The sequence below is a fragment of the Brachycentrus maculatus genome, unplaced genomic scaffold, assembly GCF_059751285.1.
Source record: "Brachycentrus maculatus isolate JH-2025_06_01 unplaced genomic scaffold, ASM5975128v1 h1tg000195l, whole genome shotgun sequence".
Lineage (NCBI taxonomy): Eukaryota > Metazoa > Arthropoda > Insecta > Trichoptera > Brachycentridae > Brachycentrus > Brachycentrus maculatus.
In genome coordinates this window covers 173,610-193,133 of record NW_028280946.1, presented here as the reverse complement: position 1 = coordinate 193,133, position 19,524 = coordinate 173,610, and the positions used below count along the sequence as shown (strand labels likewise).

Below are 19,524 nucleotides of genomic sequence, written 5' to 3'. Positions count from 1 at the left end.
AGTTCCATTCATTACTTTGCTGTAAAAGGCATCGTAAGCCACTATGGTCAGCACACACCCTGCCTGGTAGAAAACCCACTTGGTTCTCTCTGAGGACTCGCATTATCGGTTGTTGGATTCTTACCGGCATTATTTGTGCCAGAATTTTTCCAGGAACGCTTAAAAGAGTAATGCCATGGTAGTTGTCACACAACAGCGGATCACTCTTTTTGTGGAGGGCTATAACTTCCTCTAAATACCTAAAAAAGAGAAAAAATACATTGCTCTTGCTGCCGAAGCTAGTGCAACGATACGACCACCATGAACGACGACTCGTGCAGCGCTAGTAAAATGAGACCGTCGGAAATAGTGTGAGGCCGCGTACGTAAAGTGCGGCAAGCAGGCATATTCTGAGAAACCTCTGTGTATTGGTGATTCTATCCCTGATTTATTTTACAATTTATTTATTTCCGTTGTTGGAAATGAGTAACTTTATATTAAAATACTTTTATGTAAGACGTAAAAGTATTACAGAGAAATAGAAAAATTCTGAACCCGTATCTATTATAATTTATATTGATATTTTATTTATGGAAGTTTAACTTCTGAAACATGTAGTCTTTAATAAAACTCAAGTGGTAAAAAACAAGTGTTTTCTTTAATCATTTATATTGATATTTTCATTTTTAAAGTCAAGTTGTAGTAAATACATCAGCGGGATTCATAAAAATAAGTACTTGGCAGTTCTAGTATAAAATCTCAGAACAGATAGTGTTGATCCTTTTGGGGTCTATCCACATTTGACAACCATATTCGCACAGACTCTTTTATGGAGAGGCACAGCGAATCGAAATATAAAAGTTCTCCATATGTATAAATGATTCAAATGTATTATGTTATTAATAAAAATGTAAATATATTAAATGAATAAAAAATAAAAAAATAAAATTGGTGACTTCTAACATGAGTCAAGCACAGAATATATTGATTCATGTATGTTAGGTATACAAACCAAACTTCATGGCAATATCAGTTCATATGTATCTTGGTAATTACAAGCATACACCAGGGTTCAAAGTTGGGGGAGTTTTTTCTGACAAGCCAAACATATTTGAACTTTGGGGTTTTATTGTGTTTAAATTTGATTATCTGCAAATTAAAAAAATCTAAACCTCCTTCATGATGGTAAATGTACATACTTGAAATATATAAACAGTCAAGATTAAAAAATTGTTGAGTTTTTATTTACAAAATATAACATTAATACATGAAATGGATAAAACAACAAAATACAAAAATATATTAGTGCGTGTGAGGGGTACAAAACTAAAAGCGCCTCTGCAATATTTTAAAGATAAAGGTCTTTCAAACATTAATTTACTTGTTAATTAAATGTTTTCACTTTTGTATTAATATTTCTGCATTTTTGTGCAATTTATAAATTACCAATCAGTGGAAAAGTGTGATTATTATAAAGAGGCACTTTTGATTTTATACCTATCATCTGATGTTGTAAGATTTATCCTGGGATAAATCGTGAAGTTTAACAGATACACTCTCCTAATCACAGAAAGATCACTGACAAATAGACTGCAATAGTCCTAATATATAGCTTCCGAGGTCTTCATCTTGATTGGTCCACGATACGTATATACTCTTGTTAACATCTTCATCTCCCTCAACTTTGATGAGAACAGATTCCACAGAGATATTTCCATCAGTGAGATGAATAGTCCACGAGGGTAAGCGATCGGTGAGGAGTTGAAGCAGTCGCTGGGCAGTGCGCGATGCCGGGCCCGGTGCTTCCAAGCGCACCGTGCTAGTGAACCTGATGGTGTGTCGGTTTATTCCCGCTTCCTCGCACACTTCGTCTATGTCCATCACGGAGAGCTTGTTGTCCCTGACGCACAGGACCCCGTGCATGATGCGTCGCCTCTTGGGGTCCGGAGGGTGCGCGTTGTACCTGACTGCCTCGGCCTTCAGCAGCCGCAAGGAGACGTCTACGGGAATCTTGAGCGGAGTGTTAATAATGCAAGTCTCGCCATTAGCCGGATTAAAGCAGTCAATGCTGAACTCTTCTTTAATTTTCTGCATTAAAAACTCCATTTTTTCAGCTTCCCCGTGGACAAGCATCACATTTTTAGGTTCGCAGTATTGGATCAACTGCATTATGCCTTTAGCATCGGCGTGCGCAGAGAAAGACATGTACTCCACTGCCATTTTCACGTCTACAACTTGACCGTTTTCAAACTCTACTCTTTTAGCTCCATTGAGGATTTTGTGACCGACGGTTCCTTGGACACAGAAACCGGGCATGATGACCATGTTGTTCTCGTTAGGCGCCCACTTCTTGAAGATGGACAGAGAGAGCCCGGCGTGCAGCATGCCCGGAGTGGCAAACACCACCATGGCTCCCGGGTTGTCGATGTTAGATTTATCAAACGGCTTGATATGCTTGAAGTCGAACATGTTTCGCTGTACGAATGTTTTGCGAATCTTTTGATTAGTCCATGTTATAAACATTTTGTAGTAGTTATTAGCTTTCTCAGTCAAACCGACTGCAAAGTATACAGGATACTTGAGATTCATGCGCTCCCAATAAGTTTCAAGCAGGATGCACAATTCCTGAGCTCGCCCGAGAGCAAAAACTGGGATCAAGACCTTCCCTCCATTTTCAACACATTCGTGCACTTTCTTGAGGAAATCCCTCTCTCGACACCTCTTGGAGTCTCGAATGGTTGTGGCGTAGGTAGACTCCGAAATGAGAAGATCAGGGCGACATTTGTCTATCCAGGCGGCTCCAAGGTGGCGATCGGGAGTCATGTTATAGTCTCCGGTATAGACAACAGATTGGGACCCAACCTTGATCCAAAACATTGCAGCCCCCAGAACATGTCCCGCATAATAAGCCTTAATTTCTAAATCATTATCTACCATCACTGACTGATGCAATGTCACTGCGGTGACCTTTTTCATGCAATCTTTGATCATTTGTGATGTGAAGAAGTTTGATTCGCCTTTTCTTTCGACCGCTACTTTCCTCATATCTTCCAGGAGAATGGGGGCTATGGCTTTGGTGGGGTGGGTCATGTATATGGGGCCAGAATACCCTACTATTTCGGACATGTAGGGAAGCGCGCCACAGTGGTCTAAATGGAAATGCGAAATGATAACGCAGTCGATCTGGCTGGTGATAGGCCCCTCTGGTACAATGTATGAGAAATCAGGAAATCTTCTTTCGTCGTTATATCCCATGTGCATTCCACAGTCCAGCATAATATTCTTACCTCCCATCGACAGGAGAATACAGCTTCTCCCAACATCTTGACCGGCTCCGAGCGGTGTTATTTTGATATCAGGCATGTTTATAAACAGGTCACAAAATGGAAATGTTTTATTAATCTTATGAATTATCAACACAAAAATTATGTTATGTTGATAGGAAATAAGACTTTATCGTATCTATATATTTTTTTTATGGCCAATTAAAATAATTCCAATGAGATCCTACGATTTCGAGTTTTTATATAGCAAAAAATACTATGCGATATTTATAAAGTTTGACATTACATTGCCAGAGATTAAGGTTTATTCGGCAATGTGACATTTATCCCTATACACATGTCAAGCGACAGACGCGCGTCTAATGATCAAGACGCGCGACTCAAAAACATATATTTCCACATAAACGCCACATTTATGTACGAGCCTAAACGTTATTTTTTGTAAAGCGACAATCGCTTATCACGTGTATGGGATCTTATTTTGTTCAAAGACTAACTCGGCTGGACTAATTTGAATTTTGTTGTGATAAGCATTACCATAGACAATATATATATATATATGTATATATATATATATATATATATATATATATATATATATATATATATATATATATATATATATATATATATATATATATATATATATATATATATATATATATATATATATATATATATATATATATATATATATATATATATATATATATATATATATATATATATATATAAAAGAAGATATTTATATCTTCTTTACGAGTCCTCTGACCTCCACTGCTGGATATAGGCGTCTTCCCCTTTTTTCCATTTACTCCGGTTGGTTGCAGCTTGCAGCCAGTTTTTACCCCCCACAGCGACAATAACGCCAGACCATCTCTTTTGGAGTCTTCCAACACCTCTTTTGCTCTCCCAAGGTCTCCATCGTAGAATTCTTGGGATCCATCTTGTGGGGTCATATCTCGCCATATGTCCTGCCCACTGCCCACTACCATTTTGCCACGCGATCCATGATGTCCTTTGATTTTTTCCTGGTTTATTTATTTTTAATTTTATCTCTCAGGCTAAAACCAAGCATGGATCTTTCCATGCATCGCTGTGTACACTCGAGCTTCTCTGCATTTCTCTTTGTCAGAGCCATAGTCTCAACTGCATATGTGCTCACTAGCAATATGCAGGATTTATAAACTTTTCGATACGTAGGTATATAAACTGCTTGGGAGAAAGGTGATAGTAAATTTTACCAATTTTTACCCCATCGTGAAACTATACCGTATTGTACTTTTTAAAGTTTAAAACATTACTAAACTAATAACATTTTTATTCCAATTTCTTCAAACCGTTACTGTAATGTAATTCGAAAAATGCTCGGGTGGTTTATTTATTTAGTTATCTTTTTTAAAAAAATTCCGTTCGACACTACTAAACGTTAATTTCAATTAAAAAAAATTGACTTTCAATTTTTTATTTATTTACAAAATGAAGAAATATTTTTTTAGATCAACATTTTGCCGTCTTAAATAACCATAAACTAGTAAACCATAGAAAGAATGATAAGCAATGACAGATGATTGTAATTTTTAATTTTCATAAATCGTTATGGCGGAAAGAAGATCAGATGATAGTTGCGAAGCTCCGAAAGATTTTCAATTATCATCAATAGAAGGAAGTGAGAGCCAATTCAGTGTAACACGTCGTAAATGTTATTTGTGTTTTCATTTTAGAAAAGTTTTCTACTGTATACAATGCATCAGAAACGGAGACTTCGTCTATTCAACATCCCATTTTTCCGATAGGTACTACCTTTGTGTTTACAAATAGCCGATACTTGTATACTGACCTACGCATATCCTCATATTATTTGCATTCTTATTTTTATTTGTAATATTGTTTCATTTTAAGGATTCATTTTATTGTACTTTAAATAACTTATTTTATTTATTTATAATATTTTGTCATCCATTTTTTTATGTATGTATTTCGTTTCAAATCATGTAAGTAAACAAATAAAATGTCATGACTTTTTAATTTTCTTTTTTCTTTCAACATGTTTTTGCATATTTTTATTATTTTTATTACGTCTTAGATAACACAAAATATACTAACTTCACAGATAATCAAACAAATGTAACAGATAAATGACCTTCACTCAGATTGGATGTATTTATGTCGTTGACAATTTTCTTCTATTTAGTAATTTATTGACTAGGGAAACCAATTAATTTTAAAGAATAATGTCATGATGAAAATATTTCTTTGAGAAAATTGGATTAAATTGGTCGATGTATTTATTGAACTTTTTTAAAGAAATCAAATATTTTAGTTAGTTGAGATTTATTTAATGACAAGTAAAAAGCTTTGTCTCTCAATTTATGTAAAATCATCTTCTCAGGAATATCCACTTGGTCAGTCCATTCTAGGCGTGTATTAAAGAGATGAGTGGGCATTCAGATTAAAGAGGTCCTGCTGTATTTCAATTTAAAAAAAAACTCATTTCAGGTATGCAGACAAACAGTTGAAATGGATTCATATGAAGGAGAATATCAAATCGGTTGAGGAATCTTGCGAAGTTCTGCTGAACAACCGATTAAAAAAAGAAAATGTTCTCCTGGAGATCAACAGGTGTAAGGAAAAGGTGGAACTCTTGAAGCTCGCCATCCAGCAGAAGAAGGACAATGAAAAAGTTAACAAATACAAGTTGTCGTCACTTAGAGAACACAACTCCCAGGTCTCGGTGAAGCTGCCCAAGTACAAGGAGAAGATCGAGAAGGTGTGGAAGCATGTCCACAATAAGAAAGGCATTGTCAAGAGGCTCGGCAGTCACATAGAGTTGGAGCAGGAGTCCTTGAAAGTCCTGCGCAGGCAACGACTCAAGCAGTTGGTGGACTTTGTATTTCCCATCAAGGAAATCCCTAACTCTCACAGGTAAAACATTTAATTACGTACATAAGTAATTTTTCCATCGATAAATGACTAGGCATAAAGGTCAAATAGTAAAACAAATTAATGAAGTAAAAACTTGGCATTATTTCAAATACTTGAAAGTGGTGTCAGGTCAGGAGTCGGAATGATTGGCGGGTATGTATGAGGAGATGCATGAATGTGGAAAGGGCGAAGATTATTTGCAAAGACAGATTACTGTGGCATTCTATTCTACCTGCCTACCTCTGCAGAGAAGCGGCGTGATGGTTAGTTACTTTTTTTTAAACACATTGACTGTCAACTATGAGATAACTCGTGGATTGTGTTCTTTGCTAGGATGCCGACTATGAGTTATCTCACACTGTGTTTACTTGCCATATTCGTGCAGCTACGATAAAATTCCTAGTATATCAGTTGTAATATGGATAGATGGCTTCTGGGAAGAGAACAAAAATCAATGTAAATATACTACAACTAGAGTTTTTAATAATATAATATGATTAAATGAAATTGCCCATTTAGACCGGAATTCTGAATATTGCTGTGGCAGACAATGTGTTAATAAATTACTGGTGTTTTTAGTTTTTTTTTTTTTTTGTTATCAAGCAAACGGCAATACAAAAACTAAATGCGAAATTACTTGGTTTAAATTACCATTAAAAGCAGCAGAAAGGAGAAAAATTGATGCTTTCGAAATGTGGTGTTGGAGGCGCATGCTCCGAATTCCATGGACAGCTAGACGCACCAATGAGTCCATTCGCCAGGAACTACGCTTGGATGGCTTGACTCTGGCCAATATCTGTACCCGACGGATTCTCCAGTTCTTTGGACACGTTGCGCGTGGCAACGAGGATAGCCTGGAACGACTAGTTGTGATCGGTAGCCTAGAGGGGAAAAGAGGGAGAGGAAGATCCCCTACACGATGGACCGATCAAACTAAGGCAGCAGCAGGCACCTCAGTGGTTGGAGCGCTACGTGCAGCGCAGTCAAAGGATAACTGGAGAAGAGTCATTGCTTCTACAAGGGTCACAACCCTCAGCAATGAGGAATAAGAAGAAACTACTTCTAACTAACTAAAACTAACTAACCATCACGCCGCTTCCCCGCAGGGGTAGGCAGAGAGAATAGAGAGCCACACCACTCTGTCCTTGCAAACATTCTTCCCCTCTTCCACGTTCATGCATCTCCTCATACATACCCGCCGATTGTTACGACTCCTAACCTGACCACTTTCAAGTATTTGGCATACCTGATCGTGCCATGTTTTTCTCGGTCTTCCTCTGCTTCTTTTCCCGCTAACATTCGCCTCATAAATTTGTTTTACCGTTCTTTCCTCACTCATTCGTTCTACATGTCCAAACCATCTCAACACACCTTTCTTAATTTTATCGATAATGCTTATCTCAGCTTTGCATTCTTTCCTTATAGAGCGCCACACCACTCTGTCCTTGCAAACATTCTTCGCCTCTTCCACGTTCATGCATCTCCTCATACATACCCGCCGATTGTTACGACTCCTAACCTGACCACTTTCAAGTATTTGGCATACCTGATCGTGCCATGTTTTTCTCGGTCTTCCTCTGCTTCTTTTCCCGCTAACATTCGCCTCATAAATTTGTTTTACCGTTCTTTCCTCACTCATTCGTTCTACATGTCCAAACCATCTCAACACACCTTTCTTAATTTTATCGATAATGCTTATCTCAGCTTTGCATTCTTTCCTTATTTATATTTATATCTTATTTTATAATTCTATTCGCACATCTATCATACATCGTTTTGTTACACATTCTTCTGAGAGATCGCATTTCGACTGCATTCAGTCTACTTTCATCCTTCTTTTGCCAACTCCATGTTTCACTTCCATACATTAGAGTTGGAACCAGTACTCCGTTGTGCACTGCCAGTTTAGCTTCCGCTGATAGGTTTTTATTTGCTATAACTGATTTCAGTGCACCGTTCACTTTGTTCCCAGCATTCACTCTCCTTTCTATATCTTTATCAATGTTTCCATCCCTAGAAAACATACTACCTAAATACACGAAATCATCTACCTGTTCCAGAATCTCTCCGTTTACCAATATTTCACATTCAGATCTGCATTCTTCTCTTTCAAAAACCATAATCTTAGATTTGCTAACATTCATCAATAAGTCACTTTCCTTGCACACATTATACACTTTTGTCACCAACGCCTGCAGATCTTCTCTGCTATCGGCAAGAAGAACAGCATCGTCAGCATACAAAAGGCAACAGACAGTCAAATTATTCATTCTGGCTCCAACATTTAAATCTTTCAGTTCTTTCATGCAATTATCCATGTATAGGTTAAACAGCCACGGTGACATTACACATCCCTGCTTAACACCTTCAGAGATGCTAAGCCAGGATGAAAATGAACCACTTACCCTTATGCATGCAGTGCTATCCTCGTACAAGGATGCTATGCCTTGGATAAGTTTACTGCTTACCCCATACTCAGATAACACCTTCCATAGCTTCGTTCTATCAACTCGGTCATACGCTTTCTGCAAATCCACAAAAGCACAGAAAAGCTTTTGGTTTTTGGCCAAAAACTTTTCAGTGATGTTGCGCAAGGCAAAAATTTGATCCGTACATCCTCTCCCATTCATAAATCCACTCTGGACATCCCACACTTTGTCCTTTGTTATGGTTCTCACTCTTTCAATAAGGATTCGACCATACATCTTGCCAACAGCACTCAATAGACTGATTGCTCTATAGTTCCCACATTCCACCCTAGAACCTTTACCCTTGTAGAGAGGCATTATAACTGCCCTTCTCCAATCCACCGGAGTATAACTCTCCTCCAGACAACGGTTAAAGAGCCTATGCAACCATGTGAGAACTATTTCGCCACCCTTCTTGACGTATTCTGCGGCAAAATTGTCAAATCCTAGAGCCTTTCCATTTTTCAAAGACTTAGTGGCATTCTTAATTTCTTCCATACTTATCTCTCTTGAAACATCATTCACACGTATTCGGGGAAATGTACTTACGTCACTAACGTTATTAATCGTATGTGTTTCATACACCTCCTCGAAATACTCTTTCCATCTCTCTTTTATATCTTTTTCATTCGTCACCATTTTTCCGTCTTTCGCTGCAATCGATTTCGTACATACATTCAAGCTTAGACTTCGGGAGTTTTTGACTTCTTTCCAGAAAATTTTTATATTTTCTTGGAAATTTTTTGTCATTTTTACTCCTTCATCCTTCCTCAACAAACGTTTTCGTTCACTCACCCCTTGCTTAACTTTCATTTTACAAGAAACTACTTCAATGTGTATATATTGTTTTTATTTTCCAGTATGGGGTTGGGAAGTGTGGGGTGCACGGAGCGAGCTCTCGCAGAAGCTTCCCGCCCAGTGGCGGGAGGGCAGGCTCTGGCATCGCTACAGATACTGTCGACACTCCTGCCCATAGACATTGCAGACTACAGCGCCTATTGTCACTGGGGTAACTATGCAAAAACCCCTTTCAAAGGTCGATCAATAGCCACACGAGTTTGACCTTTTCTCTGCCTCAAGCGTTTCTGTGCTCCAATATGGATTTTGTTTCTAGAGGTCATAGTCATTAGTGTTATCAATGTTTCCCGGGCAGAAAGTGGTCCATTTAGAAAATGGAAATTGTAAAATGTATAGAAATTGGCATGAACGAGTTTTTCACATTTTACAAATTAAAAAATAGCGAAAAATTCTTAATATGATAAAATAAATTATAAAAACTTATCCTTGAAAAATTTGATATTTTGTCAATTTGATGTTTTAACGGATAAGATTGGTAATTAACAATGGTACTTATTTAATGATGGTTACTCAAATTACAATTATTTTTATCTTATTAACTTCCAAAGGTACAAAATATGACAAATTCTTGGTTTCTTCAATATATCAAAATAACATGTCCCATTTTTGACAAAGCTTTATAAAAAATATGCTTCTATGAATGTAGTACTTGATAAATGTTTCTTTTAACATAGTATTTAAGTTTTACTTAGTAATTACCACTATTTCTTAAAACCGTGACACATGTTTCGATGCATTCCGGATTATTTTCAAACACTATTCGGTGTTTGAAAATGATGCAGAATGCATCGAAACATGCGTCACAATAGATTTTACATATAGTGGTATTTACTTAGTAACACTTAAATTTAAAATGGATGGATTTTACAACAAAGTGACTGCCGAATCAATTAATGAAAGTAAATAGTATTTAATATTGTAGAAATGAATTTAATAGAATTTATTTTGCAGTGGCAGCCCACAAGTGTCTGGTGAACAAGCAAACCTCTGGTGGACAGCCGGTGGCTCCGGAATCGGTGAAACAAAACCCCGCCTATCGGATCAGCGCCGCTCTGGCCTACAGTGCACAGTTATTACAAATTATGGCATTTTACCTCGATGTAAGACTGCCATTCAAAATCTCCTATAGGTGAGTCGCAGAAATATTTATCCTGGTGAATCAGTCAATAGTTTAGTGAATCTGAGGTGCTGATTGAGAGTGGTAGTACTAATAGATGGTCATTAAAATAATACAGTAATCTAATCCCAAGTCAAAAACACGGAGTGAGGGGGCTGCCAATTTGCCTAATATTTCCAACTTATAATTTGATCCTTATTATTGTATAATTTTGTATATTAATATTATTATTATTTCGACTTTTAATTTCATCGTTTTAATTTGTTTCATTAATTGGCGTAAAATCTATCCATTTTTGTCGTAAAATCTATCCATTTTTAATTCAAGTTTTACTAAGTAAATAGCACTATTTCTTAAAATCTGTTGGATTACATGTTTCGATGCATTCCGCGTCATTTTCATTTACGGTGTTTGAAAATGATGCAGAAAGCATCGAAACATGGTCACTCCCAAGGTGAATTTCTTTTAAAATTTTTTGTTTATATTAAAAATCTGAAGTGAAAAATTTTAAATTCATGTATTTTTATTTCCATGGCATGTGACACGTGACATATTATTAAATTGTTTTTTTTTTCATTTTTTGCATTCAGGCTCAAAAAGGTTCGCCATCTCTGATAAAAAATAATATGGTTTTGGTTGTATTTCATAGCGACCTGTGCAGCTGTGAGTTGGAGGAGCGGAGGTTCAAGCGACGGGTCTGGCGGCTGCAGGGCTGCGCCGCAGCCGTGGCCGCGGGTGCGGGGCTCGGAGCAGCAGCACCCGGGCTGGCTGGGCCGTCTGTCGCGGTGGAACCGCCCCTGCATGTCCTGCTGCGGGCCTGCCCTCTACAGCTCAATGGGTTAACACTTTTTTTTCTTTCTTTACATCTAAAAAATAAATAGAAGATTTAATCTTCACATTATTTTTTGACATCTCATCAAAGATGAAGAAGAATATGGAAGTCTGGGCATTTACGGGGCTGATGACCGTCATAGGCTGGTTTAAGTGATCACTTTACACATGTGTAACATTCATCAATTCTACCCATTATTGAGAACCACACTACTCAAATTCTTGGAAGGTCTATTTATATGAACCAGTTTAGAAACCTTGTTCTTGAATCACTAGAACTTCACTAGAGACATCTATTGGTGAGATATAAATAAGCTTTTTATTGAGCAGAAACTCTTATATTAGTATGTGAGGTCCAAATCCTGGATTATAATCACATACATGAGAAACGCCAGAAAGTATCATTTTCATTTTTATTATGTTAGCTTATAATTTGACCAGTTAATTTATTTACAACATTTTGAGTGTGTCCAAGTATTTGGACACACTCAAGATGTTGTAGATTTAATCTTCTACAGATTTGAGCTTTTTTTAGAGATTTTAGAAAGTGAACTGTCGATTGGCATAGCGAGTTTTGCAAGAGTATTTATTGCATTTTATTCCTAACTTAACGAGTTTTGGCAGATTATGTTACATATGGACGTTAAAATTTTAATTTTAAAATTTAAAATTTATTTTCTACCGATTTGCGCCATTGGCTAAAAAAATAGTTTTTCAACATAATGTGGTTTGCAAGTGGGCTACTCAAATGAATGTGGCCTTTAAAAATTAAAAGATTCCACACTCCCGGTCTAGTTTCTCAATAATACAAGGTATTAATCTAAACCGATTGGAAAAAAACCAACAATTTATAAAAACAAAGCGTTTTATTTTAACGTTAGGAGTCGTAACAATCGGCGGGTATGTATGAGAAGATGCATGAACATGGAAGAGGCGAAGAATGTTTGCAAAGACAGAGTGGTGTGGCGTTCTATTCTCTCTGCCTACCCCGGTGGGAAAGCGGCGTGATGGTTGGTTAGTTAGTTAGTTTTATTTTTAAAATGTTTTAAAAAAAATGAATTAAGTTTTCCAAGGTTGTGGTTCATGGGGGGTTAACGATGATTGCAATTTGCAGTGTCCATTGTGAGGACATTTACCAGCGGCACGAGCAGCAGGCGCAGTGGCTGGAGCGGGAGTGGTGGGGGTGGGGCTGGGGGGCAGAGGCGGTGGTCGGCTCCGATGAGGAGGACGAGCCCCCCGAGCACTTGCAGTGGGACTTGGAAACGGTCAGTACCCGCCATCTCTCTTCTTTTTTTTAACCCTTATCCGCACCCGATGGTGCATAGGGCACTACATCGTAGCAATGCAGTGTTATCTTGATTGTTAATTGCATGAAGGCAAGGTGATCAGACCTGCGCTTCTTGTACCAGTCCAGGGTACGGTTGAACTAAATAAATATGAGAGTGAAAATTACCCAAATTTATTTTGACTCCCCTGGGAATCGAACCCGGGACCTCCAGCATGGTAACCAAACGCGCTGACCACTACACCACGGAGGTGAACCGCCATCTCTACTATCCCCTTAACATTGACAAAATATTATATTTTAAACCTACTGTCAAACCTATTCAGAGATGTCTTGTGTACTTGTCTTTGTATTAATGCATAATTTGGGTATTTTTGGATATATTTTTTTAAACTGCGGAGATAATGAAAAAATATAAAGTCACTTATTTATGTTTTATTTTTAATTTAAGTTTTGCTTTATAAATACCAATATTTCTTCAAATGTATGTACTAAGTAAAACTTAAATTAAACATGGACAGATTTAAGTGACTGCCATCAATCAATTAATGAAAATATTTTTTTATGTTCATATGTTTATTTAACTTACATAAAAATTAACGATTATACTTTTACGACATGTACAAGAATATTTTTTTTGTAATTCTATGCAGTATTTTACGTTTGTAGCAAATTTTCTACACCATGAAAAAAAGCTCTCAGGGATAATATTATTTGCTAAAGTAAAACTGTGGATGGCAATTTACCATATGAAGTGTTGTACTTGCATATCTAATATAATAATAAAAAAATTGTATATCTAAATTAATATCGATTGTGAACATCAAAAATGGATACGAAAAATAATAATTTTTATAAATAAATAAATAAAACTCAAAACAGATATTTGGCTGAACTGAAATTTGACCTGATGATATTTTATTTTATTGTAATTTCAATTGCTTAAATTATAACAACAGATTTATGAGGGTGGTTAGTTTTTTTTCTCATTGTACATGCTTCATTGTATGTATATATCTTTTGTATTAATGCAAATGAATTTTTTTCTCTTCTTATTCCAGATGGGAGATGCAAATCAACCTAATATCCGCATTCCAGCTATAAATCTTATCTCTACTCCCGTGGCTCCGGGACTGGTCACCAGCGCCGCAGCCTCTATCATGTCCATGTGGCGAGGATGGACCACCAAGTAATCTGCATACAAACCTGACCCTTCACATGTTAAAATAATCTAAGTATATTCACACAAAATTGTCCCTATGTTCATTGGATTAATCAGCGCCAAGTCTACACACACATTCTCCATACACATCTATAAATCTAATTGAGGGTATGCTGATACACAGATTCTTTATAAAGTAAATTTTAGATGAGAAATTTTAAAATGATCGTTTAGATCAGAGGTGTCAAACTCAAAAGGCGCCAAGGGCCACACCAAAAAACTCAAAAATTTCATTTTCATTTTTATCTAACTTAAAGTGAATAATTTATCATCAAAAACAGTCACATGAGGTACAGTAGATGCAACTTAATGATTTTGTAAAAGAATATCTTATGTTCCCGTACATAAAAATGATTTCAATGAGAAATGAAAATAAATGAAAAATATAACCGCGGGTAGTGCTCCGCAAAAAAATACTCACGGGCAACAAGTTTGAAAAGCCTGGTTTAGATTTCTTTATATAAGGATTTCTATACACCAACGCACACTTATCTTCACTGAAAAGTAGTACATACTCTCGACATACCACATTATAGTATGTATTCAGAAAAGCGCAATTAGCATCTAAACGTTGAAATCTAATCACTTTAATGAGAATACAAAACATGATATGTATATCATGTTTAGTTCTCCAACACACCATATTTATATATGTACCATATGTTCATTTATACTTAAACAGTAGACTTTATATTTACTGGGATGGATGGTTAAAAAAAACAGTAAAATAAATTTCCTGGCTATTAATTTTTTTTTTTGAAATTTACAATTTTATAAATAGCTTTTATCTATGTATTTGTAATCCACAATTCCTTTGTCTGTCAATGGTGGTATTTAGCCCAAATTTAGTTAGACATGCTTGACAGTCATTTTACAAAGGAATATTATTTATTACAAAATAAATGTCAACGATGTGTTTTTTTTTACTGCAGCGGACACAATTTTTTTTTCTTTGAAATGATGTAATATTGATTTTGGATTTTTCCACTTTTTTTTAAAAAAACATTCCAGTTGAGCTATTTCACCATTAAAGTAATCCTGGTAAATTAAGAGTCTATTCTACATATATTTAAGTCATAATATGTATTTTGTCACTTAAAATATTTTTTATTATAGGAGTAGTCAGGGATTATAAAAAAATATTTACACACTTTATAATATTTTGTCATATTTATGTAAAAGACAATATCAATGTGAAAATTTAAACAATGATAATTATTTATCATTTCTGTATATTAGAGGGGTAAGGTACTTCGCCTTAAATCAACAGAATCACCAAAGTTAAAACAAATGTACCACCTTATCTATTTAAAATACAGATTATTTTTGTATTTCCGTATTGTGAATGTAAATAAATTTACAATTTCACACGCCTTCATTGTATATCACCTTATTCATGTATTTTTAAGAAATTATCTTTCTTGATTTTAAACATATTACATGTAAGAGAAAATAATAATTAGGCATTTGAATTAGCTTTTTTATGAAATTTTACAAAATGAATGATTTTTATTTAAGCCCAAAAAACAATCACTTTAAATGAGTATTGTCAATTTAAAAATTGTATTATTTTTCACTTGAAAAATTGTAGTATTAAATATTGTTTGATGTGTTTATTACGTGTTAGAAATTTGAATGTGATAGAAATTTTACTGATTTCAAAAAATATTATTAAATTTCGGTGAAATATTTTTACATTTTAAAATAAATAAAAATATATTTATATTTAACCGTTTCTAAAAATATCTTGTTTTTGAATTTCTTGTACAGTGTGTGCTGAAAACAATAGTTTCTAATTTATTGTTCTATTGTCAATTTAAACAATTTAAATAAAACATGCAAAACATTCATTTTTTACTTTAAAATTAGACAAAAGAGAAAAAAAACTATCTCAGTTCTGGTTATAATTATAAAAATTACCAAATAACTGTTTTATTATAATTTAATTTAAAGTTTTAATTTCATTTTTGTGTGTTTTATTTGTTCTTTATTTTGTTAAAAATTTAATTTCTTCTGAAACACCGCTGCCTATTTTTGAGGATTACCCATTGTCACATGGAAACTGAGTGTTTTTTTAGTGAAATATTTTTTTAGGTTTTGATTGACATGCTTTAAATGCATTTTACTGTATTATTTTATTTGTTTCGCATTAATTCGGTAACTAACACTTCATAGGGCAAGTCTACATTATTCAAACATATATTTTAAAGTTTCCTTTTATCAATATCCATGTTGTGTTCTTTAAACACCGCTATAAAATTTTATCCACAGGAAACCCATAAACCAAAGAATGTAAAAAATTCTCCATCCGACAGATGTGGAGAAAAACTGACTTTATATGTATCTGTCTAAAGAGACGCATTATATGAATATGTTTAGAAAGCTAGCACATTTCTATATGTTTTTTAGTTTATTTGATATCTATCGAATTTTACTCAATCCAGGTTGGCAAATACAATTACATCTTTTTATTTTATTTCTTAACCAGTTCTAGCAGGTCCTTTAGCTCAGTGTTCCGCAAACTTTTTCTATTCAAGGTAGTACACCTACTTAATTAAGAAATTTCAGAGGTGCATATTTACCATATTATGGTAACATATTTAACATGTTACGTTTAATGCGAAATTTGAGCCTACTTAACTGAGCACAGGCAATCAAAATTTGGAGCAATTGTGTTATTTTCTCAAAACTAGACTTTTTTCCGCAGCACATCAACTAATCACCACGGCACACCAGTGTACCGCGGCACACACTTTGCGGAACAATTTAGCTTATTGGTGTTTTCATATAACCTTATATTTTAGGGTGATATTCCACCATTGGCTAATTTTTATATTTGGATATTGTATCTCAACGGATAAAAATTATTTACGTAGAGCTTGCTATGTTTGTTTCTCATATCTATTTATGATGTATTATAACTTAAATTAGGTTTTGTTGTTGTGTCAAGTCGATTGTTTGTTAATTTGTTTTCTTGAAACTTTTTTTTAATATTATTATTTTGTCCGCCTCCGTAGTGTAATGGTCAGCACGCTCGGCTACCGTTCTGGAGGTCCCGGGTTCGATTCCCAAGGGGGGTAAAATAAATATAAGTGATTTTTTCACTGTAATGTTTATTCCATATTACCATGGACTGGTACCTGAAGCGGAGGGCTGATCACCCTTCCTTCATGTGTACACGATCAAGATAACACTGCGTTTATATGACACAGTGCCCTATGCACCATTGGGGTGCGGATAAGGGTTTTATTATTATTATATTTTAAAGAAAATTTCATTGTTTTTGCAATACTAATACATATATAATATGATAAGAGTATTCAATATTGAGTCCAAAACAATATTTATACAAAATGCAGTTTTTAGTAATAGAAATTCTTTCGTAAAGTGATTCTATCCATTTCATATAAAAAATTTACTTCGTAAATACCCTTATTTGAAAAAAAATCTATTGAGATATGTGTTACCAATACATATCATCATGAATATGATGTTAAATGTATTGAAAGACACGTCACAATCGATTTTTAAAAATAGTAGTTTTTACGAAGTTAAAAGTTAAATATGTAATGAATAGAAATTCTGATTTTTTGTGCAATAAACATTCATGATTTCAGATCTATTCCTCTACATCTCCAGTAATGCTAAAATTAGAATAAAAGTATGTATTCAAAATAAATCTAAATAATATAAAAACAGAAATATACAAAAAAGTATAAAGGTAATGGTTAATGATAAGTAATCAAGTAAGATTAAGATGAAAGGATTTTTTTCAAATGGCCAAAAAACAAATCGGTTGGCTTTGAAACAGGATTTTTATTAAATTTTGAGTTAGCGGACTGTTTTTGAGTTATTCGACTCCAATCCATAATTTTTAACCCCTTCATAAATCATTAAAAAATAATTAAAAATGAGGATTTGTTATTTGAGAATCAATTTTATTTACCGAACATATATGTATAACCTAAATAAAAATCTGAAAATATTTTTAAAAGAACATTTAATATATTATCATAATTGTCCTTTGGTGTGGTAAATCCTGAAGTATGGAGCTTCTAGATCCCACAAATCGTGTTTAATTTTAACCCAAGTACATTTTGGAGTGGTCCTTTCTGCAAGTAAAGTTTGCCCGAGCTATCTTGGGTGTAGGAATTTCCGCATATAATAGCTGCCCGAGTATGCTCAGCCAAAGTCCTTAAACAGTTAATTAAATACATTTTTTTTAAATTGAGTTATAATATTTTTTTATTCAATGATTTAATCCAATAACCTGTTTAGTTACACCCGCTACACCCTATTTACAATTTTTAACATTAACGGACTGTAGAGGAATCAATCTAATACATAGAATGATAAACTTTAAAATATATATATTATTCATCTTTAATTTTAATTTCGTATCATGTGATTTTTACATTTTAATAATCTAAGCAACTTTACAAATGTGATAAATAATTTGTTGTTTGTTATTTAAAAAGTTATTGTTTGTCTTGTTTACTTTGTAGTTGACTCTTAGGTCTTTTAACAAATTTGTGTTGGGTGTTTTTTTAAAAAAGTATTTTGCAATAATTATAACTTTTAAACAGAATATTTTCAAAATTTTATATTTGTGATGAAATTTTTTGTGTCGATAAATACATAAAATAAAATAAAATATTTAGTAATTTTATATTACACATTGTAGTTTAAATTTAGATATAACTATTACTCTATTACTCAAAAATATTTATCAGTTCATACATTATAAATTGTGATTCTTTCATTCGAATCTTGCAAATAATGCAGCACTTTTTTTTTCTTCTTATCTTCGAACATTTATGAAACTTTCCAGTTTAACTGTTCTATTTTCAAACTTTATAAAATAAAACAACTTTGTTTTAACCACTTTTTATTGGTACACTTTATCCAACTGGTTTCGACCCTTCCCTTATCAAAAACTTCCACACACTCCGTACACCATATGAAAATGAAAAATGATTTAAAAACTCCTAAATGTTGTTTTTATTGTGCATTGCATAGCGAATACGTCAACTCCAAATGGTAATTAACTATGAGTATTTCAATGTTTTAGAATTTAGTACATAAACCCTGATGATGACAAGGTTCTTGTCGAAACCGGTTGGATAAAGAGTACCAATAAAAAGTGGTTAAAACAAAGTTGTTTTATTTTATAAAGTTTATTAAATGTGCCACAAAGTATCTGGTAAAAACACTTAAGAAGTAGTATTTTCAAGCTCATATTTATACATTTCTCATGAACAACCAACAGGACAAAAAAAACATATTTTTATGTGTCACATTTTCTAGATATTTTTTTTTAAAGTCATAAATATCCTGACAACAAAGCGTTAATAATATTTATTACTAGTAAATTTTTAAAATTAACTTTCTTATTAACTTGTGGTTATCTAGAACTCAAATTATTGCAATACTTATTAATTGTTGTTTTTGACCGCCAAGTATTTTTTATTTCTTTATTCCATAGTACAATTAAACATTATCAATATTACCTAGTTAACTAACACGCTTATTCTCGCAAGGGTAGCAGAGAAGAT

General features: G+C 34.1%; 2 protein-coding genes across 3 annotated transcripts; one reads left to right on the top strand and one right to left on the bottom strand.

The window, feature by feature from the left end:
• Positions 1-1,201: 1,201 nt before the first annotated feature.
• IntS11 (integrator complex subunit 11) lies at positions 1,202-3,757 on the bottom strand. The gene has a single exon (XM_088262960.1). The coding sequence runs from the start codon at positions 3,340-3,342 to the stop codon at positions 1,555-1,557; it is 1,788 nt and encodes a 595-aa protein (XP_088119086.1). The 5' UTR covers positions 3,343-3,757; the 3' UTR covers positions 1,202-1,554.
• A 1,095-nt stretch (positions 3,758-4,852) lies between these two features.
• Atg14 (autophagy related protein 14) lies at positions 4,853-15,249 on the top strand. 2 transcript variants are annotated; one of them, XM_088262961.1, is made up of 7 exons: positions 4,853-5,059; positions 5,763-6,188; positions 9,517-9,665; positions 10,466-10,643; positions 11,281-11,469; positions 12,577-12,727; positions 13,809-15,249. In XM_088262961.1, the coding sequence occupies exons 1-7, from the start codon at positions 4,863-4,865 to the stop codon at positions 13,938-13,940; spliced, it is 1,422 nt and encodes a 473-aa protein (XP_088119087.1). In that variant the 5' UTR covers positions 4,853-4,862; the 3' UTR covers positions 13,941-15,249. The 2 variants fall into 2 exon arrangements, with proteins under 2 accessions (XP_088119087.1, XP_088119088.1); XM_088262962.1 differs by lacking the exon at positions 12,577-12,727 and having other exon boundaries at positions 13,809-14,353.
• The last annotated feature ends 4,275 nt before the right edge of the window (positions 15,250-19,524 follow it).